This window comes from Nicotiana tomentosiformis, chromosome 6, assembly GCF_000390325.3.
Source record: "Nicotiana tomentosiformis chromosome 6, ASM39032v3, whole genome shotgun sequence".
In the NCBI taxonomy this organism is placed as follows: domain Eukaryota; kingdom Viridiplantae; phylum Streptophyta; class Magnoliopsida; order Solanales; family Solanaceae; genus Nicotiana; species Nicotiana tomentosiformis.
The window spans coordinates 94,569,720-94,591,884 of record NC_090817.1 but is presented as its reverse complement, the minus strand read 5'-3'; the positions used below and the strand labels follow the sequence as shown (position 1 = coordinate 94,591,884).

At 35.2% G+C, this 22,165-nt stretch overlaps 3 protein-coding genes across 6 annotated transcripts; 1 reads left to right on the top strand and 2 right to left on the bottom strand.

Annotated features, from left to right (window-relative positions):
- Positions 1 to 501: 501 nt before the first annotated feature.
- LOC104085593 (E3 ubiquitin-protein ligase RHF2A-like) lies at positions 502 to 6,998 on the top strand. Of its 3 annotated transcripts, XR_683890.4 has the most exons (10): positions 502 to 645; positions 1,365 to 1,496; positions 1,576 to 1,622; positions 2,738 to 2,800; positions 2,896 to 3,004; positions 3,099 to 3,499; positions 3,860 to 3,967; positions 4,081 to 4,420; positions 6,257 to 6,328; positions 6,676 to 6,998. XR_683890.4 is itself a non-coding variant. In XM_009589668.4 (9 exons), exons 2-8 carry the CDS (start codon positions 1,365 to 1,367, stop codon positions 4,385 to 4,387), a joined length of 1,167 nt encoding a protein of 388 aa, XP_009587963.1. In that variant the 5' UTR covers positions 502 to 645; the 3' UTR covers positions 4,388 to 4,420; positions 6,676 to 6,998. The 3 variants fall into 3 exon arrangements, 2 of the variants coding, with proteins under 2 accessions (XP_009587963.1, XP_009587965.1); XM_009589668.4 differs by lacking the exon at positions 6,257 to 6,328; XM_009589670.4 differs by lacking the exons at positions 6,257 to 6,328; positions 6,676 to 6,998 and having other exon boundaries at positions 3,860 to 4,007; positions 4,081 to 4,317.
- A 484-nt stretch (positions 6,999 to 7,482) lies between these two features.
- LOC104085595 (DNA-directed RNA polymerase II subunit 4) lies at positions 7,483 to 12,689 on the bottom strand. 2 transcript variants are annotated; one of them, XM_009589672.4, is made up of 7 exons: positions 12,546 to 12,624; positions 11,218 to 11,508; positions 10,793 to 10,901; positions 9,173 to 9,250; positions 9,017 to 9,050; positions 8,842 to 8,910; positions 7,483 to 7,826 (listed from the first exon to the last, which is right to left on the bottom strand). In XM_009589672.4, the coding sequence occupies exons 3-7, from the start codon at positions 10,876 to 10,878 to the stop codon at positions 7,749 to 7,751; spliced, it is 345 nt and encodes a 114-aa protein (XP_009587967.1). In that variant the 5' UTR covers positions 10,879 to 10,901; positions 11,218 to 11,508; positions 12,546 to 12,624; the 3' UTR covers positions 7,483 to 7,748. The 2 variants fall into 2 exon arrangements, with proteins under 2 accessions (XP_009587967.1, XP_009587966.1); XM_009589671.4 differs by lacking the exon at positions 11,218 to 11,508 and having other exon boundaries at positions 12,546 to 12,689.
- A 2,160-nt stretch (positions 12,690 to 14,849) lies between these two features.
- Positions 14,850 to 19,691, bottom strand: LOC104085596 (succinate dehydrogenase subunit 6, mitochondrial-like). Its single transcript, XM_009589673.4, has 3 exons — positions 19,379 to 19,691; positions 16,926 to 17,028; positions 14,850 to 15,237 (listed from the first exon to the last, which is right to left on the bottom strand). Exons 1-3 carry the CDS (start codon positions 19,571 to 19,573, stop codon positions 15,089 to 15,091), a joined length of 447 nt encoding a protein of 148 aa, XP_009587968.1. The 5' UTR covers positions 19,574 to 19,691; the 3' UTR covers positions 14,850 to 15,088.
- Positions 19,692 to 22,165: the final 2,474 nt, after the last annotated feature.

Below are 22,165 nucleotides of genomic sequence, written 5' to 3'. Positions count from 1 at the left end.
GTGTAACGACAGATTATGAATGACATATTCTCTGTAACGGACTATGTATTTAATACTGCAGAATATTCTTCATTGAATGCTATCGGGTGACGGGCATTCATTTGTGTTCATGAGCAACATTCCCTTCGGGGCTTCCCGGTGCCAATAAATTTTAAAATAACATCAAAAATTTAAAATACAAAATGTCACTATATAAAATTAAAAATATTAGAGTATTATTTGGCCCAAGAAAGTGTGAAATGAAGAAATAAATGATATTCGATTATGTGAACCATAGCGTGGTAAGACGGATATTCACACGCAAGTACAGTTGCATCACTAAAAATTGTGTTTTTTAAGCTTTGGACCATAGAACTATAATATGCCACGTGCGTATTTGAATGTGCTCATTTGTCGCTCATTCCATTTGAGGTAAAAAATTAAATAATAATTCACTCGCTTGCAAAACTATTGTGGGCTCAGTCATCACGCCAAAAAAGTAGAAATAAATATATAAATAACCATAATTCATAGGGGAAAGTTCAAAGTCTTCTTCTTCCTTGCCCTTCCACTCTTTTCCTTTATGTGGTTCTCTCTTAAAACCCCAAATCCCTCTTATCAACTTATGCTTTGATCTGTGTCTTATTTAACTGAAGCTGCTTTGAGGTAATTTATTATTACTCGCATGGTTTTGTGAATTCGTTCAATTTTAATTACTGGGTATCCGAAATTGAGTTTCTTTTACTTATTGGAGGACTGACTAGTTATTTTGTTTTTTGTTTTCCCCTTCTTGTAGTTCAAATTATTGAGTATTTGCGTGACTCAGATGTGACCTTACAGTATTATTGTTTTGGTTGGTTATAGAGTGGTTTCGGGAATAAGGGATAATTAAGTGAAATTTTTGAATTTGTTATATGGTGATTATTTTTTATATTGAACATGGTGATAGATTGTGGTGGGATTTGGGGAAGGAAGCTCTTTTCAGTGTTGGGTTTGAGATGTTATCCTCAACTTTGTTTAACAAAGGTGGAAATTTTGGGGTTTAGTCCCCTCTTTGTTTTTCTCTGAGCTTCTGTTGGAAGTATATTAATCAATTAGTATGAAATTTATAATCGGGGACTAGCCAAGTGGAAAACTGGAAAAACAGATATTGGTATCGATGCCATATTAAACCAAACGAGCGAGACATTGTATTGTCTCTAATCTCTATGTAGCATTTGATTCTCACCAGTGTAAGTAAAAGCAGGTAAGGTGATCATTTGGTGTTAAGGGCTTTCTTTAGGTTTTTCTCCCGTTGCATATGAGATTAGTAAGTCAGAATGCTTGTTGCCTTTTTGCTTGCTTTGTTAAAGTGGAGTAATGTTTAAGGTTTTATCTTTTGACAGATGGAGGACGGCAAGATGTCTGAGGATATTTTGACTTCAGCTGCGGCATTTGTTGAAGGTGGAATTCAGGATGCCTGCGATGATGCTTGCAGCATATGCCTTGAAGCATTTTGTGACAGTGATCCTTCTACGGTACGTAGTTCACATTATCCCGTGTTACTGTGAACAGAATTGGATTTATAATGAAGTAATATAATTTTTCAACTTGCAGGTGACTGGTTGCAAGCATGAGTTCCATCTTCAATGTATTCTTGAGTGGTGATCTAAATATTCCCTATTAATTTGATATCTCATGTCTAAACTGTTCTTTCACTCATCTCTAGGATGCATAGTGCTTTTTTATGACTTCCCAAAAAGGTGACATTTTGCGGACATTGATGGCTGCCTAAGGGCCTTTATTGTTCCTCTAATGTTATAAAGATGAGTTGTGGGCTTTCTTGCTGAAAATTAGAATGCTCTATGAAGTGCCTCTGGTGGGAACACACAAACTAGATGTAGAGTATTTTGACAATGTTAAAGATCCAAATACTGCAATTAAGAATGTCATTGGGCTTTCTCAATTAAAAAAATGACTTGGGGCTTTTGGAGTTTGTCTTTTCTTGTGATATATTCCTTTGTTGCCCAACTTTTGGGTTCCATGGTTTTCTTGGAGGATTATATGCTCCTACTTGAGCAGTTTACTTGAAGATGTAAGAGAAAGGCGGTCATTATGATTTCAGCATTGTGATTCTTTCTGATTAATAAGATACACATAAATAAACGATGCTTGATGTTGCTCACTGATTGTATAGATGATGTGGAATGTATTCACAATTGATGACTGAGAAAAGGGTGTGACATCCATAGTTTTTATCCATGATTTTTGGCGTTTCATCTTATCTATTAAGCTTTTGTACCCAACTTCCTGCAAAGGAGGCTCAAAGAGCAGGAGGGGGTTTGTTATTACCGTTGGTTCCTTCTTGTGCCTGTTTAGGACGATAAAAGAGTGAGCAAAATAATGATAAATGACTTCTTGATGCACCAAATATCTCCTATTTACCATTGTTTCAACCAAATTCATTTGGAAGGTTAAACTTAAGTGGCATTGATCAGTTGAATCATGATTGTATCCGCTATTTCTGATATTAAAATTAGAAAAAGGTAAAATTGGAGCATTTGATTTTCTCTTCTTCTTTTTTTTTTTTTAAATTTAAATTGTTGGAACAAAGTTTTATTCCTTCAAATTTGTATTTGTCATGGAAGATTATCAGTTGATAGATTATGAATTTTTGGATCTTTGGTTGTATATGCTGCAAATACTGAGACTAAAGGCACGCATAGAGCTTAATTTGAAAGCACTAATATCCTGAATAATTTTAATGTATGTGCTGTAGGTGTCAGCGAAGCTCCCAGTGCCCCATGTGTTGGCAGGCTCTCAGCTTGAAAGACCCTAACAGGTTCGGTCTTATTCTCAAATCAGCCACTTGTTTATCAGTTTGTGATCTTTCTTAGTCCTCCTTCAATGCTATTGATAAATGTGCTTCTCTTTCAGCCAGGAATTGTTGGATGCAGTAGAGCACGAGAGAAACATCAGGATGAATCCTCCTAGAAACACCACAATCTTTCACCATCCAACTCTAGGAGATTTCGAATTACAGCATGTTAGCATTTCTGAAGTCCACAAAAGTTTTTTCTTCTTATAAGCTGTTAATGGTCCATTTTGTGACAAAATCTTGTGGTGTGTTTCTTTCACAGTTACCTGTAAGTGCAACTGATTCTGAACTTGAAGAGCGTATCATTCAGCACTTAGCTGCTGCCGCTGCCATGGGAAGGACACGCCACCTTGCCAGAAGGGAAGGTCAGCGAGGTAGGTCATCAGGTCAAGGTCGTCCCCATTTTCTGGTGTTTTCAACTCATCCAAATGCTCCTCCTCCTGCTGCTGCTGCTGCTGCTGCTTCATCTTCTACTCAAAGGGGTGGGGGTGGACCCACTCCTGCAGCCTTGGTTTCTGGTCAGGATTCTCCAATTGTTGCTGTTGGAGAAGGTTCTGGACAACTAGTCTCTCAACCATCTTCTTTTCAAGCTGATCAGGTTTCTGCCTCTGGGTCAGGATCAAATGCTGCTGTTAACCAACTTGGGACTTCGTCAAACAATAGGTGTGTTTATTTGTCAAGCTTGGTTGAGAGTTTTGATGGTTCCTCTTTTCTTTTGTTCTATGTGAGTTACATAATTATAGTCATGGGAATGGATCCTCCAAAACTAAAATGAGTTTGCAATAATTACCAAGAGAAAGCCGGCACCCTCACCCTTTCTAGATAGGGGCACAACAAAAAGGCCTTCTCGTGGATTCTTCTTAATTCCCGATCACCATGAATGAAGAGTTGGTGAACAAGATGCATAACATATCTTAAATCTTGAATTTTAGGGGGGGGGGGGGGGTAAAGGGCAAAGAGCAAAAGACAAATAAGGCCGATATATTCTTTTATTTTGCTTATTATTGAGTTATGGTATTGTAGGAGGACTCCTTTTCAATCTTCTCCTAACCATCAAGACAGAGCCGGACCATCAGATTTTCAGTCTTTTTCAGAATCTATAAAGTCTCGACTTAGTGCAATGTCAATGAGGTATCTGGAAACTCTAATATCATCTCTTATAACTGTTCAGGTAACTTCTGAAACATCAGAAAATGTTATTTGTTTGTAAGCCCTATTTACTTGTTTTTATCGTTGTTTTTTAGATACAAAGAATCTTTAACAAAGAGTTCAAGGGGTTGGAAGGAGAAGTTTTTCTCTCGCAACAGTTCGACGTCAGACCATGGTCTGGAATCTAGGAATGAAACCAGTGCAGCTGTTGCCACTGTATCACACCTGATGGAGCATCTGGAAACCACAGACAGCAGAGCCAGTTCTGCTGAATCAAATATATTGGAGGAGACTTTACCTATTGGACGTGCTGAGCAGCATATACCTGAGATTGATGATACCCATTCTTTAAATGAGGATAATAGGCAAGCCCCATGTGCTGCAAGTTCTGGTTCAAACTAAGTTCTGAATGAATCTGAGCATTTTCTCTTAAAGGTAACTTGTCTTCTGTATCCAATTCATTTTAGTCTCTCCACCCTACTCCAAACACTCCACCACCAAAAAAAGTTAAAAGAAAGAAAAGAGAAACCTAGAACAAAACAAAAGGGGAGAAAGAACTTTAGAGAAAGAGAAGTTTTCTCCATGAATATTACATGCTGATGGCTTTTGTAGTCCCCAGTGACTTTAGGGCGCTTAGCACCTAGTGCTGCTAGATATGATGATAGGATCTGCCTATTGTATGTCAAGTGTATACTGATTGACACAGAAAAGCCTTGTTGTGTCGAGCAAGTTGGTATAGCAGCATAGCATTGAGCATATTGACTGACCTTAATTGTTACGTGGCTTCTGCTGCTACCTGGAATATCCACATGACTAGAAGGTATCTCTATTATGAGATGTATATTTTGGTCAGTGTCAGTCTTAAAGAAACCATTGCTATTTTGAGGATAAACTTCTATCCTTATCTTGTAAATTCCAGATGCACCACCAGAACTTGTATTTTTGGTATATAAAAGTGCATTGGGAGGCTTGGAACACATGCTAGAGTTCTTGGACTCTCATATGTAAATTGTAAAGTCTTAGAATTCCCCAATCACTTTTGTAACATGCTATTACCTTGTTGGTGCTACGAAATTAATAAAAAAAATTCTGCCTATAAAAAATATGGAGAGAGACCTTCAATTAACAAGAATTTGATGTATGGTGTCTGAAGAGTGAAGAGGATGGTAGATGATATTATAATCAATCTGGTACCAGTGTGAAACCTTACAATCGAGTTTATTTCTATGGGGATATGAGTTGTAGGCTCGTGGTCCCACCCCAAAAATGTTCTGAAAAAGAAATTAAAGTTGGTTTATGTAATACAGTTGCTTTAGCTAAATGTTTTTTGCTTTCCAGGAGCCGTTTTTTCCCTTTACATTTTTCTTTATTATGTTTTGAGTTTTTCATCTATGGTGGTGATGACATGACCTGACTATCAATGGAGTAGTATGGGTTTTGAAGTAGCTTACATGGTGTGAGCCCTCATCCTTCACCAGTTGGTTAGGGATCAAATCTTACCTTGTCCTCTATGGGTTCTCAGAACCTTGTTGTGGATGTAGCCTCTTGAGAAAAGCCCTTCTGCTTTTACGAGTATGGTCTAGAATGGTCTTCTTTATATTCATTTTTTCCTGTTAAAGGCCTTCAAAATTGCTGCTGGGTGATAAATAAGTAGACAATCCAATGATGTGATCACTGTTCTTCAGCAGTAGTGGGGTTCTCTTTGGACCTTTTTTACCCCGAATGGCCTAGAGTGGTTAGAAAATTGAGCTTGTATATTATATCATGAGTATAGTAAATTTAAAAGAGAAAAGAAAAAAAGAAGGCGGGGCAGGAAAGGTTTCTTAATGAGTTGTTTAGTAGCAATTTGCATGTTCGATGCATATGACTGTTTCCTCTAGAATGATTTATATGCTTTTCAATCTAACACGCAGTTACAATCTTATGGGGGAATTTAGCGATCTTCTTCTCGCTCTCTGCCCCCTTGAACAAATCTGTGCTCTTTGCCCTTGTGACAACTTTACTATGTGTCTTAAATTTGTTTATCTACGGACATCCTTTCAGAATTTGAATTACTGCTCTTCCCTTGTCCGTAGGTTCTGCAATTCACTGCCTAATATTGGTTAATTAACTTTGTGGAAGATTCCATTTTTATATCATGGATATTTTGAACTTCTAAGAAGCTTTGGTTAAACTATATCGCTTATATGCTAGGAATTGTAGTAGTGTGCAGAACTGCTCCTGATGGTTTCTTTGAAAGTTCTTACTTTCGTTGTGAATTGTTGTGACCAGACAGTTCTCGGATAAGTTGACAAGGCACTGATAAATGCTAAAGCTAAAATCTTGTGATCACAGCTTACAAAGGTTGGTTAGTTTCACAATCATGAAGAACTTGTCAAACATTTCCATCTATGCGGATATTATGTTCTGACCAATATCAAGCCATGTTTGAAGTGGTCTTACTAACACCATAGACAAAGAAGTTTTTGGTGTCTTCCTATGACTTCCTTTTAGCACTATACAGTATAAACCTGAATTCCTCTAATCAGCTAGCAGAAGGAAGGTTATATTATCTGCATTTTTCTTGCAGTACCTTACATTCTAACATATATATATATATATATATATTTTTTTTTTTTATTGTGTGGATAAACAACACTATCTGTCTATTACAATGAATTTTATATGGTTTTTCTCTCTTCATCTATCAGGTGAAACACCAATGATATATGGTTTGCATCTTATTGGATCTGTGGTAAATCCTAATACTTTGAAGTGCAACACTGAATGTAGCCTGCTTCAATAAAATAGGAGGGATAGATGTCATCATTTGGTCCAAGCCGTATATATGTATGATAATATAGATGTAAATCGGCCCATTCTAGATAGTGCTGATGAATACAACTGTTTTCTTTAATCTTACATGAACCCTCCTTTGTAATCTTCAAATTGTTGGACAGTTACTTGACCAAATCTTTTTTGGATCCAGTAGCACTGCAAGTTCACTTTTAACACAGTTTTGAGTTAACGTTTATGTATATTTTGATTAATATTTTTCGAGCTGCCTTCTGTAATGTTTAGATGTATGACTTGTGAGTTGTGATCACACAAGGAGCCTTCCTATCTTTGTACGCACTAGAACTTTATCTTGTAGAAGCTTTTTATGATTTCATCTTTTTTCTTGCTAAGTTTTTTATCTAGAGTTTTGTGTATTGGCTTGCAAGTGATTACACAAAAAGGCAGATAAAACGGGTGGCAAATCAAGTGGTGTTTACTCTTACTTTTTCTTTTGTTATTTTGAAGGGCAAGATGAACATATATAATGCTCTGTGTTTTTCCAATACACAGTTACTTGATGGAGTTTGACTTACGCAACTTGTTCTAGATGCCTTCCAAGATATCTGAAAGTACCTAGTATGTTAATGTTCCAATAAGCTTTTTGTATGTTGATTGGGTGATCAATAGCGACGCCAACATGTATAGCACAACCAATGTGCTCAACAATAGAAAGGAGAGAATTTTAGAAGCACACTTTAATTTGTCTCACACAAAAACAAAAACAGAAAACCTTGTATAGTTTAATGTAAATAACAACGGGTTGGTCTCTGAAACCACAGGATTGTTCTAAAACCAGCTTCCAAAAGAATAAAATGTCCAGAGAGAACAGAGTCGTTTGGTCTTTTCTCTCTTCATCTATCAGCTATAAAATTTCAACAGAATGCCAGAGCGCCATTTGCAATACACACCTGGTCGCCAAAAGTACAGACATAGAAGCTAAATGAGACTACTCGAATTTCTTAATTAGAGAGAGGTCAGTCAGCATTTTCTCGATTGCTTCCTCGTCAAGTGCGCGTCCCCTATTCTGTAAACACAGGAAGGATGTCCGTTAGCCCGAGTTTGATAAAGAGAAATAAGAAGATTTACTGCTAGATAACAATTGAGGAAAATGAAAAAATTTAGGATTTGACTCTGAACCAAAGCTCATTTTTCTAAAGATCCTTCAGCCTTCTGGTGAACCAATATTAGGACCGCACACAGGACGTACAAGCAGCTCTAAATAAGGTTGATGCTATGCCTCAAACACCAAATAATACACAGTGAAACTAACAGATCAGAATTTCAAAACCAGCCACAAAATGTAAAAACTCTTGAACGTTAATCCCTTAGTAAGACAATCAAAAGCCCCCTTATTGGTGTAGAAATTGTTTAAGCCCATCTCAAGCACTTTGGTTGTGTTCTTTAAGTTGATAAAATTCTGAAATTACTACAACTCTAGATATCTGCAATCCTATAATTCTTATGTTAGAATCTGGAGTTTTCTATCAGATGAATTACTACAGAACAGCACCAAATGTGGTGAGAAACCAGACATTATTTTCACACAAGCCAGAAGTGCATGCAGTTGAAAGCTAGGCAATGAAATACACCAAGGAAACCACTCCCAAAATGTTTAAGACGTGAAACGCAGATTTATAGTGATTTGACATGGCTTCATAACACTTCCAAGTCCTTGTCGTGATCCTTTTTTCTTAAACTTCACACATCTCATGTCAAATACTAATTCATATATTTTTAACTAGTTATTAACCCAAAAAACACATTACGTTGACAAGCTGTCTGGCTTAAATAAACATGATGACAAATTTGAATCAGCAGGTCATTATTTCTAGCTCAATTATCTGTCATGCTTGGTCATGGTGATTTGAGTTTTAAACAATGATCCTGGGCTTCACTCTTCAGAAAAACTAAAGGCAATAGTTCAGAAATAGACTGGGTAACAAAACCAGGCAGTGGAGGGGTAGAGAGAAAGAGTATTGTTTTATCTTGAAAGATTGACTAAATATCTACTAACATTGAATGAAATGACACGTGAGTACCTTGATGGATGGGACCATGGCAATACCTTCCTCAACAGTCTCTGGGCAAAGATTCCCCAGAACACAGAGCTGCACAACATTCAAACTTATAAACTATAAACTAGAGTTTCCGTGAAGATATAACAGAAGTACGAGGATAAAGTAATTCCAAAAAATTAAAAAGACAGATACTTACCTCGAATTCAGCAAGTGGATACCTACTAAGGATCCTGAATTGAGGTTAAGATTTACATTCTATGAAAGGACTGGTTCTTGTATTTTCACAAATGCATGAATGTCAAAAAGAGATATACTGAAGTTTTTTCACGATAAGCCACAGGTAGGAGGATACTCTCGAGCTTGTCTAACAGCATCAGGGTTCTTGTACCGACTGAAACGCTTCACATATTGCAGTGACTTTTCAAATACCCTAGACGACAAAGGTAACCAATTAACCAAACTTGAGAATGTAATAGCTAAGCACATATTATCTCTCCACACATATTTAGACGTCGAAAGCGTAAACCACTTCATTAGATTCTTGCCTCCTTTCTAAAAGGGGGGGGAGAGAGAGAGAGAGACAGAGAGAGCATATTTCAACCAGGGCCGGCTGGAGCCTAAGGCCACTAAGGCAATGGCCTTAGGCCCCCAAAATACTTCCCCAAAATTTATAAATAATATTAAATTATGCACTATTGATAGAATTTTTAAATCATTTGGTTAAATAGTTATAGCTAAAAGTTTTACACATCTTAAATTGTTGTTACTAGCTGTTTCATGTCTTTAATTCGTCCCAACTTAAATTGATCTTCTTACAATGTTAGTTTAGAACAACTTTTCTTAATTCTTTGAGTGCCTTTGTAGACATTTTTCAAGCTACATTGATAAGTAACTATTAAAATTCGTCCTTAACATTGAATGAATCTTGAAATATAGTAGTTACTACAGTATCATTTGTTTCAACTTATATTTAGAATTAAAAGTGCTAAGAGAAACTGTATAAGTAGAAGAATACTCTAATTGGCAAACTCAATCAGGTAAAAAGTGTTAATTCAATTACCGTTACAATTACTATATCAGTTGCCTCGATTGAAAAAGTTTTTCAAAACTAAATCAATAAAGTTCAACATGATAACACAAGAGAGATTAAACAAATTGGTTAGACATTGACAATAATTAAAACTGATTATAACTTCTTTAGATTTCGATAAATTATACTCCCTCCGTTTCAAATTAGACGAGGTACTTTCCTTTTTAGTCTGTTCCAAAATAAATGACACATTTCTAAATTTGAAAATAATTCAACTTTAAACTTTTCATTTTACCCATGTTACCCTTAATGAGAAACTTTTATAACCACAAAAATGTCATGACCCCACAAAACTTTTATCCTTATGCCTTTAAGACCACAAGTTTCAAAAGTCTTCTTTTTTTCTTAAACTCTGTGCCGAGTCAAACTACCTCATCAAAATTGAAAGGGAGGGAGTACGAGAAAAAAAAATTAAAAATTTTAAGGCCTCACTTTTTATTTTCGCTTTAGGCCCCATATTATGTCGAGCCGCCCCTGATTTCAACATCAGGGTAGCATAGTTTCCCTTAAGAAAATCTCATTGCATTTTGCCGTAAATATGAACATGAAAATTCCACAAAGTGGTTGTTAACAGTGATATGAAGGAGGACATTTACAACTTGTCACAGACACATTGTGAAAGGAGCAGATTACCCATTTTCTTATGAACTAATACTTTTACTGATGTGATGTGTGGATAGAACCGATACAAGAGGTATATCCGTATACCAAAAGAGTAAAGAACCTAAACCAAAAAATGATTCTCTAGGAATCTCAGCCAAGCACAGAATACCAACTATTTCATATCAGATAATCCAGTTTGCATTTTAAAGAATCTACTGAAGCATGGCAAAGTCTGAGCATTTACTGACATATCCTGGGCATCTAGATTTATACACATACTGTGAAATCTGATTCGTTGGATCTTCAGACATCTGTTGAAGCTGCTCGTACTTGTGTTCAAGAATCAACGCGACTTCACAATTCATTAGACATTTGGCCTTCAAAAACTCTGAAACCAAAGTAACAATTTTTTTATTGAACTTCATCAACAGATATGCTGTTTGTATGCTTACGAGCAGGAGAAAGACTACAGACTTTACACGATTTATAACATGAATAGTTGGAGTAAAGCTGGAGGGATGAGGGGTGGGGTGGGGGGTGAAGGGCCAATATTCTTCTCAATGATTGGCTAACAAAGGGTGGGGGCACACAATTAACCACCTCCATCCAGCTTCGCAGAATGAAAATGTGAGCGGAGAAATTGTCTTTTAGCTTATAACTATTGGATTTAATATGGAAATGGATTCAGAAAATTATCTTCATACTTAGCAGAGTATCTTCATGTCAACTCAATCTCTTTCCGTTCACGTGATCCACATAACTGCTCAAGGAGTGATTTCCCAAGTTCTCCTCCTCACCCCTCTTCTGCTTTCAGGGCCCAAATAATGCCTCCAGAGAATTTGGCATTACCTAGCCATGGCCAAAGGATTCAGCACAAGTTCCATTCACCACGGATGAGAATCTTCAACATCCTCTCCCATTTCTTTGCACAAGACTGACAAGCATTCCTCTTTGCTTCCTAAAATTCTCATCCGTAAATATGGCACTCCAAGTAGCTGTCAAATTAGAAAAATTGACCTCCTTCAGAACCGTACTGCCTCACACTGTCTGGGTAGGATTCAGTATACTGGTATAGAAAGACCAACGTAAAAGACTGGCTAATCCACCTAAAGGAGTGCCTCCCCTCCTCTTGATCTTGTATTCCTCCTAAATTTCACATTTCTCAAAGAAAAAGACGAATGCAGTACACTAATATAATTTCCTCCACTTCATGCCTCAAAAATAGGATCTATTCCCCGAACAGATAATTTCATCACCAAACTTACAGAAAACAATTTCAGAGAGTAACTAACCAAGTAGGTAATGCTTTTAAAAGGCTCATCAGAATATGGATGCTAAGTAGTTTAAATTAGGCATATAGTGAAGCTAGCATTTTGAAGTGATTATTAATGATCAGCATCTATGTAAAAAAAGCAGCCTGTTTCTTTTGCCAAATAAAAACAAATTGTAATATCAAGCATTTTCTCATGAACATTTAAACCAATATTAAGAATCACATGCACCATATAGTAACCTCAGCCAAATAACTATTGTATTAGAAAATATCCTAGACGCAGCACCAAAAGAAGAGGGGAAAAATCAATTAAAATGCTATATAATCCATAATAAGAAAAAAAAATTGGGGGGGGGGGGGGGGGGGGGGGACAAATAGCTTGCTGATAAGACTCGATTCCCCTTTGCATTTATGATTAAAATTGGAAAAACAATCTGCTTTTATGAGTAAAATTGAGAAAAAATTTTTTTTTTTTTAAAAAAAAAAAAAAAACCTTTTTGGGCTGCATCAAGAAATCGACAATAAGCTATCAAAATCCAGGGTAAGCTACCTAAAACCAGAAGTGATTATTGCATAACGTACAAATTTAAATAGAAGAAATAAATTTTCGAGACAAAAAACATAAAACTGCAACTCTAAATTCAAATAGAAAACAAAAGAACTATATAAGTATTAAAACTCAATTTTGCAGATAGTTAGGCAGTTCATATTACAATGATACCGATTTATAAAGTGCGTTAGAGGAGGGTGATTATTTACCATCACCGATTTTGAGCTCAGCGGCATTTTCTTCTTCTTCTCCTGACATCTTTCAGACAAGATAACCTACTAGAAAAAGCAGCGAATCGAAGGAGCTAGCCTACTTTTAAAAGGCAAAATTCGAGAATTTGAAATTTAGCTTTATGTCCTCGAAAGTTCTGAAAATACTAGAAACGCCACAGAAGAAATCCTTCTTCTACGAATACTCCCTTGAGAATTAAAAATTCTATTGTCACTACAAAGATATCACGTGTCTTATTCAGTGATCTCCGGTGTTAGTTTTTACTTTTTATTGATCTGTGAAAAATGATTGTATAAGGAATATAGGGTGTGTTTGGTATAAAGGAAAATGTTTTCTTGGAAAATAAATAGTAATTTTATTCATTTTTCGGTGTTTGGTACGCAAATTAAGAAAAATAACTTATCAAGAGTATTCATAAATAATTTAGATACAATAAACATGAAGTCATAAACTTTCGAACCAACAACCTTTCGAACCCACAAATTTCATAAACTTCCGAACCGCTAAACTTTCGAAACCGCGAAATTTCGAACCCGTAAACTTTATAATTTCTAAACCCGTAAACTTCCAAACATATAAACCTCCGAACTCATAACTTTGGAACTTGTAAAACTTCGAACCTGTAAATCGAAAGATGAAAAAACTAAAACTGAAAATATATATAAAAAAATATTTTTTTTTCCGGAGGGTGCAGAAAAACAAAAAAACAGAAATTTGAAATAATAAAAAAAAAAACTTTTTTTTTGTTTTTTTTTTGTACGAGGTGGGGGCAGTGGTGCAGAAAAAAAACAGAAATTTAAAAATTACAAAAAAGAAAAAAAGTAAAAAAAAAAAAACTTTATGCGGGGTGGGGGGCAGTGGGGTGGGTGGTGCAGAAAAACAAAAAAATAAAAATTTAAAATTATAAAAAAAAGTAATTTTTTTTCCGGGGGTGTAGGGTGGGTGGTGACGGAAAAAAAACTGAAATTTGAAAAGAAAAAAAAAACCTTTTTGGAGAGAGTGATGGGGTTAGGTGGGTGGATGTGAGGGTGTGGGGTGGGTGGGTGAGGGTGGGAAGGTTGAAAAGGAGTTTTGAAAAATGTTTTCCTCTCCTGATAAGGAAAATATTTGTTTCCTCCAATTGAAGGAAAATGAGTTCATAAAGAAAATATTTTTCAAAATATTTAAGACAACCAAACATGAAAAAATTAAAAAATATTTTACGGAAAATATTTTCCTTCGTACCAAACACACCCATAATCAACTACAAAAATAAATCTTCTGATATTTTCAAGAGGTATGATGTAATTAAAAAAAGCACACAATGAAACTAGTAATTTCCCAACTACATGCTTAATTAACTTTAATTGGCTTCCTGTCATATAGTCAACAAGAATTTCAATTATGAAAATACGTGCGTGGAAAGAAAAATGTGTAAAGAAATAAAAGAAAATCATTTTAGGATTCATTTCATTAAGAGGTGATCTAATTAATTTGGCCAAAAGAATGGCTGAGGACTGGCTCAAGTGATACTGTTAATGTTATAGATTGTTTCCGATTAGCGTGAAAGATGCATTGGTTATAAAATTAAATTAACTTGTTTGTGTTACTGCCAAGATATTCCTTGTTTATGTTAGTTTATACTAGTGCGAATGCGAATTCAGTTTATGACTTATGAGGCATTGTAAATTTTGAAGAAAAGAAAAATGTTGTGTAAATTGAAATGGATTAAAAGAAATGTTCTACGAAATAAGATTTTTTATGTCTTGGAACCGTTTTGCATGTACATATTTCTTCCAAAACAGCCTAATGAGCTTTCAAATTCATGTAAAAACTTGAGTCAAGGGAAGCTCAACTTATTATTTAAAGGTGTGATGATAATTAATTTAAAGTACTTATTACAATTTTGGGGTATAACCAATTTTGCTAATGAGCTTTGTTATTTTCAACGAAATTTTGTTATCTTCAAGTTTCTTATTTTCTTTTGCTTTCTTTATTTGGTGTTTGAATTGCTTCTACTCTGCTAATGTGATGGAAATCTCTTCATAACTGCTGAACTAATAGAAGATCGCACTATTTGTTAAGTGCAGATGATTTGTTCCTAAAGAAAGGAACACACAATCAACAAGAATGACAACAAACCTTCTTTCTTTCATATTCTAATTATGCTTCTCTTGGAAAAAAGACTCTAGTGTTCAAACCAAACTATTAATCAAAATTTTGGACATAATGCGGCTGTTCATATGCTCAAATTTCCAAGTAGGAAAGAAATGAACTCTAACTTTGTAAACATATTGATCATCTTTTGAAAGAAAACTGCTAAAAGTTGCATTTCCACTAGAACAATTCAGTAGAGAAAGATAAACAGACAATTCCAAAGTCGAACACCGCTTGGATACAAAAATCCAAGTCACTTCCTATAATTTGAACAGAGCGACTGATTATTATTCCTGAAAACAGAAGTTCATTGACATTTAACACCAAAGCCAAACTTAAAACTGTCCTTTGATCTGGGATGAGAGGCGACAATTAAGACTGTTCTTCAACCTTCAACCTTGTTCTGCCACCATTCCATGAATTTCACCTGGGCAGCCATGGTGTCCAGCCTATATAGCTGCAACCAGTGGCTGGCAACTTCCTGTCCAAATGTCCAGCCAAAGACAGCTCCAGCTCCAAAAGACAGTGCGGTACCTACAAAAAAGAACATCAATAAGCACTAAAATCATTCGTCTTAATCAGTCCATGGCTCTACCAAAACCTTGGTTTTAAGCAATAATCTTGGGTTTTTTTTTAAGATAGTAAATCTTGGTCGTAAACAAAACTAATACAGTGAAAGCCTGTTCTGTTTCGTGTTCTCCACAAAATTATGGTGAAATCTGGAATATGTTTAACTAAAAGTAGCAAAGACGTCAAATCAGGTTTTTGAATTCCAAACTAGGAGACACTGAGTATAGAACCTGAACTGTATCAACTTTGAGGGGGGGAAATGGTAACGATTAAAATAGTCCAAACACTTTAACAATTAAGTAAACAGAAGTGTTTCTCTCTAACAGCTTAAACTTTTAGATGAGATGGTCACACAGTTTAACAATTCTCTTATAAAATGAAATTATATAACAGTCGGTCTGTGCAAGATTTTGTTACTTTCAGACCTTTGGACACAATTGAAAATAAGCGGCATCCAATATTTCCTTACTGTGTATCATCTGAACATGGACAAAGATGCAAGAAGAAATCAATCGAGTAAGATTGAAAATTGCCACATCAGTGGAAAATAGTCTTACAGACGCCAACTATAGAAGACCACGGAACAGATTTGAACATGTTAACATGTCAGTTTTAGCTCACAAGTATGCAGTCAGAGGTAGTACGCACAGAGAGAGAATCATAAAGTGTATAGGTCTTCTTATGGAACACACACACTGGGAAGATTACAAACGGAAGCTGAAGAAGGATAGGACTGCGAGGATGAAGCCTTATGTGAATTAGGACACATAGAGTTTCACTAGATAATGCAGCAATGGTTCGAAATTATATTGCTTCTTTCCGGCTTAATTCATATCTGAAACAGAGGGAAAATAGTGGGCTTTTAAGGGTTTTATGGTGATATAGCAACAGAGAATTTCTGAGATCTAAAGAGAACTGACATTTAAGTCCTTCTAGGCACTTGTTCTGAATGTCTGACATATTACTGTGAAAAACCCCGAGTATTCAACCAAAAATCTTAAGGCGACTGGTGGATTGAACTAAGTCATTTAAACTCTTCTGGATTCCCTTTTATCCCCGATATGAGGCTCTATATAACTGAACAACCCTTATGCATGTGTAACCAGATTTTGGAATTCAAATGTGAAATTTAATGCAAACTTACAAGTATGATAATCTCAATAACCCTTATGCACGTGTAACCAGATTTTGGAGTTCACCTGTGAAATTTAATACAAACTCACGAGAATAACAATAGACTTGCCAACAATTGGCTCTGATACCATGCGTACAAGACAAGGCACACCTATTTATACATGTTAAACACATAAACATATGATATTGTCCGATATGGACAATATCTACCATAAAGTTATGACGTCAAATAATCTTTAATTCTAAAATTTTGATATTAAAACTTTACACACTAACATAAACAATACTACAAAAATACTTAACCTCTTTGAAAAGACATTTTTGACTATCGTGTGGCAAAGCTTCTCGTAAAAGCACATTTGCCAAAACATTTATGAAAATAGTTAGAATCCTAGATAACTTATTCCTGGAGCCTCTGGTTCTTAAAAGACTTAAGTGCTTAAATATTTATGCAATGCATTCGTAAAAACATGACAGCAATGTGGGTGGGAGTGGAGCAGGGATCAAGTACAACATACCATGCAAACTCCTGGAGTACTTCCAAGCAACACCTGCAGTTGAAACAGCTCCGATTATGCCTCCTACAGCACTGATCTTTGCTGCTTCCCTAGCAGTCCTCAGCTGGAAAGAAGAGTAGAACATAGCACATCAACTTGAATTGGTTAAAGGGAAAAAAATAGAGGAATGGTTCCTGACAAACAGAAAGAAAACAGAAACAGTAGGATCATCAGAGGGAAGAAAGGCAAATTTATGCAACTTCATTTGTTGGCAAATTCCTGAGACGAGGGTCTATTGGAAACAGCCTCTCTATCTCCACAAGGTAGGGGTAAGGTCTGCGGAGACAGTACCCTCCCCAGACCCTACTATGTGGGATTATACTGGGTATGTTGTTGTTGTTCATTTGTTGATCCCATACCCTCCTGCTCACAGTGACAGACTGACCAATAAGCAGTTAACATGCACAAAAAGAGAGAGAGAGAGAGAGAGAGAGAGAGAGAGAGCAAATGTTAAATTCTCATTCCAAAACTTGTGGTAATGCATCACAACTAGTTTAAAGACGGTGCCCAGTAGCTCAGACCGGATATAGAGACGAACGAGGACTAAAGCAGCTAAACTGAGGTAGGTGGACAACTTCTCTTCTTTTTCCTTCGTTGGTGCTGGTTTGTGAGAGGATATGAGAATTAACAGATTTTGGGGTAACCTCCCGAAGCATACGGACAGAAATTTTAAGAAGTGGTAATTGCCCTTTGTATGCCCACTTCTCTTTCTCATTTCCCCTCTCCCTGACTTCTCTCATACTCTTCGGAAGAGGGAAACAAAGAGACAAACAAAGAACTGTTTCAAAATTCTTCTCTTTGTTTGCATTAATTGAAGAAAAGAAAAGAAAATGAAACAGAGGTAGTTATACCTCAGCAACCTAAAACTATATTTGAACAGGATAGAAAAAGGTAAAATTTTATGTTTCTCCACCAATAAGTCAAACTGGTGTCCTTATTAGTAACTTTTTTCTCATAACTATATGTATCTTTATCAGCTGCAAATGCTCAAAAGAGTTATAAGGAAACATGGAAGGAGCCTGATAATGTTCTATTCTCCATGGCTGGGCTACTCTTCTTGTCTTTTACCCAGCTTCCGAATTTGAAGCATCAGCAAAAAGGGCCAGGCAAGAGTGATGGTGTCCAAGAGAAAGGGGTGCTGGGTTTTTGCAGTGGTGTAGGGCGTGATTATTGAGAGATAAAAGAAGATTCACTTTAAAATAAGAAAAAGAAGAGAATGGCAGAAAAACCATGGCTATTTGAAAAATTAGGAAGACGGTGAACGGACTTCTCTTTTATTGTAATCTTTTAGCAGGGAGCTTGGGATGGGCCCAAGTAAAGGCCAGCTAGTATCCTATAGTGCGCTCACTTTCTTTTGGTATCTTTCGCTTGGAACCTAATCCGCGAAATGGATACAAAAAAGGTGGCAAGTTTTTTCTCAATCGAGAGTCATTTCCCTTAGTGACTAACGAATGGAATCAACCAGATCTTTACTTAAGTTGTTTTTTGTTGCTCTCTTTTGTTCCAACAAATGTCGTATCTTGCTTCTCTTGTGCCCTCTCTTTAACCAGCAAAACTCTATATTTCATGGAAAAAAGCCTTTTCTATACACGCTCAATTTCAGGTGAGAACACAATATGCCATGTGAGAATCAAAGGTTTAATAGGCACATATGTGACCCTACAGTTCATGTGTCTAAATGATAAAAGGTGTCAAGTATAAGGGGCTGTTGATGTATTCAGCCCCTGGAGAATCCATTCCAGGTATAAATTCATCAACTATAAAAACAAGCTAAATTAGTAGGTGACTACAAGAAATAGAACATTTTTAAATAAAAGCTTTAGCGATTGAGAAATGCAGCAAAACCAAATGATTCTCCAGGAGGCCACTCAATTGAAGAGGATCTCTGAAGAGATAACTTACGCCAACTTCAGCTAGCACTAGGAAAAAATGCATTCAAGGTTGCAACAGATGCATGCCAGCGGTGAATCAACTTAAAAACCAAATTACAGAGAAAGCAGAAAGTGTATATTGAAAGAATTAAGCACAAAATAACCCGTTACAAACTAGAGAACTAAAATGACATATTCAAAATTGAATTAAACACCCAAACTAGTTACGATCACAAAAGCAGCCAACCAAATTGTAATATCGCAGAAAAGGTGCACAACTAGTGTCCAATCGGGAATCAAACAGCTTGTACCAATTAACCAAATCAACCGAAGATTATCCAAAATAAAATCAAAACACAAATTAAACAAAGAGAGAAAAAGCAAAAAGCATAAGGATCAATAGAGACGAATCAAAGAGAATACAGATGGATAAACGCCTAAATATATATGTATTACTCAAAATCCATTGAAATGTAAGCAGATGAGCTGATCTGAAAGCACACAAAAAAGGGAAGAAGAAGAAGAAGATGAAAAGGGAAATACAGTGGGTCCGTGAACAGGGTCAGAAGCAATGAACTCTTCGACATCAGATTCGGACCAAGATGGGAGTGGCTTGTCACGCTTAATGAACCTGGAGTAGTTGTCCAAAAAGGAAAATCGTTCGCCCCAAAACTCCTTGTATCCTTCCCAGTGTTTCCTGAAGAAGGATTGCGATGAAGATGATGAGTCCTCGCTCATGTTAATCAACGGTTAATTCAATGATTATAGAGTTGTTCTTCTTCCTCTCCTCTTCTAAAAAAAGTGGTCCAATTTCGGGATTCTAGAACTAGGCCTAGGTTGGTGTGATGAAATGATGTAGTAGTGATAGTGATTGTTCAATCGCAACCCGACCCGAACCGACCCGACCCGACCCGACTCCTATACGAGGAAAATGGTTCGCGGGGGGAATGGCTCGGGCGGGGCTCGGGCTACTCTCTGGTGATACTTAGACATATTTTGTGGCATAAAGCCAAATATTAATATGAGGTATTTTTTTAAAATATAATTTCTATCTTAATTTAATATTTTTTTAAATGAAAAAAGAAGAATTAACCTATATACTTGCTCAACTAATCTCTTAAAATTTAAAATATATATATATATATATATGTCGGCTAGAAAAAGTCCTTCAATTAGTAATTATTACTGAAAAATGGGGCCTTCAAAAATTGGGGGCCTAAAGCATTTGCCTTAGTGCCGGCCCTGCTTTAATTATTGGATTTTACTTTTTCTTTTAGTTGTTCACTTTTGACTTTTCGCTTCTTAGAAAAATAAATAAATAAATATTTTATAATTTTATCCATAATAATAATAATAATAACATTTCAAAAAATCTTTAAAAATAATTTAAGAAATAAGTAGTTAATGATAAGGGTAAAACAAACAAAAAATATTGTCTATTTCTTGATTTGCTAAAATACACAAATAAACGTAAAAATATATTTTTAATAATAGTGGACAACTAAAAGTAAACGGAGGAAGTACAAATTAAGTACAAAAAACTGTCCGCGTGTACTCATTCACAAATTTGTCCATTAAAAAATTAAACATCATACTTTTATGATATACAATATGTGAATGATATACACATACATACCTGCTGATTGTAACTTTTTAAGTAAATAATTACTTTCTACGTAGTATTTTTTGTCTCGCTAGCACTCTAAAGTTTGCAAAAATTTCATTAATCGTTAGATCACATTTTTGGGTGTTTTTCTAATGTTTAAATAATTGGATAAACTTTGTCGAAAATTGGTTTTTCAGAAATTTAGAACAAATTATTATCTATATAACTTTCAAGCAAGACTAAGAAAATCAAGTGTAACGTAAACATTCATCGAAACTCGCTCTTTTAATTTTCTAGAAAGAGACTTCACCTGTTTTGAGTTCAAATAGTTGATAAACTTCTTTTCAAAATTTAAAAACAAATAGTTTCCAAATACTGAGTCAAGCTCTTTGGAAAAAAGACTAAAAAGAAGGAAGTGTAACGGAAAATGGAACGAGGAAGTAGTTTTATTTAGAATCCATTCGAAGGGGCGTACATATGATTTCTTGTAAGCTGTAGACATCTAACAAAATAGATGAACAATCCAATATAATAACATTATATACTACAAAAATATAATTCAAGTCATATTAATAAAGTAACTACTATAACTCTGCTCAACGAGTTTTTATTTACTCTTTTGGAATGGACTCATAATATTCCAATTAAAAATAATACTTAATACTTCTTTTTGTATGTAAGTACCAAAAATGACTCTTTTGCAAATAAGTCTTGATCAATTTCATCCCCCCAAAAAAGATGCAAGTTAACTTACAATAGAAATAGTTGCAAGCGGAACACAAAATTGAGGTTAGAATTAGAACCCACGATACTTCACAATAATTTTAGGCGCTTAACCATAAGAGATGCGCCTTTCAATGTGATGAGAAGTCTCATTTTAATATATTTAATAGTTATTTCATTTTTGTATACTAATCAAATATATATATATATATATATATATATATATATATAGCAAATTTTTCAAACAAAGCGGTGTCGGATAACACCGCTTAAGCTAAGATGGCTCCGCTCCTATCCATTCGCACATCCATATAAAATACACACTTACTAAACATCTTTTGGCACTAGTAATGTGGTAGTATGACCATCTAATTTGTAGTTTATTTCCAAATAATCTTCCCAGTCATATAAAATCAGGATACCTGAATTTTATCTATAATTTATATAATAAAATCCTTAAAATATCTTTTCATATTAAAATAATTGAAATTTATTTTCCACAGTATTAAACTCATAAAAATGTTTTTAAGTAAATTTTTCTTATTATAACAATAAAATCATTAAACATTAATCATTATAACGATAATTTATTTATCAAGGTAAACATTACCATTACAATGAGAATTTTTTTGTGTAAGTATTGTTATATTGTGTAAAATTTGGACAATTTGGAGCACAAAACATCTCGCGTTCATGCAGGATCCGAGGAAGGCATCTCAAGGAGATATGATATAAGTAGTCTACTCTAATGAAAGTATCAGTTACTTATTTTATGACTCGAACCCATAACCTAAGTCACACAATAAATTGACATGACTTAGTACTAAGGTGAAAAGACAAAATGTATGTTGAGGAAATACTTTAGATTCTAGGTTGGTCCAAGACTACCCTTCATTGTATAAAGTTTAGTCAACAATAATTACATGGCTTTATTATTATATTTATACTTACTTAATGTAATAAAAATAATTTTATACTTTTGTTATTGTGAATAAAATTTA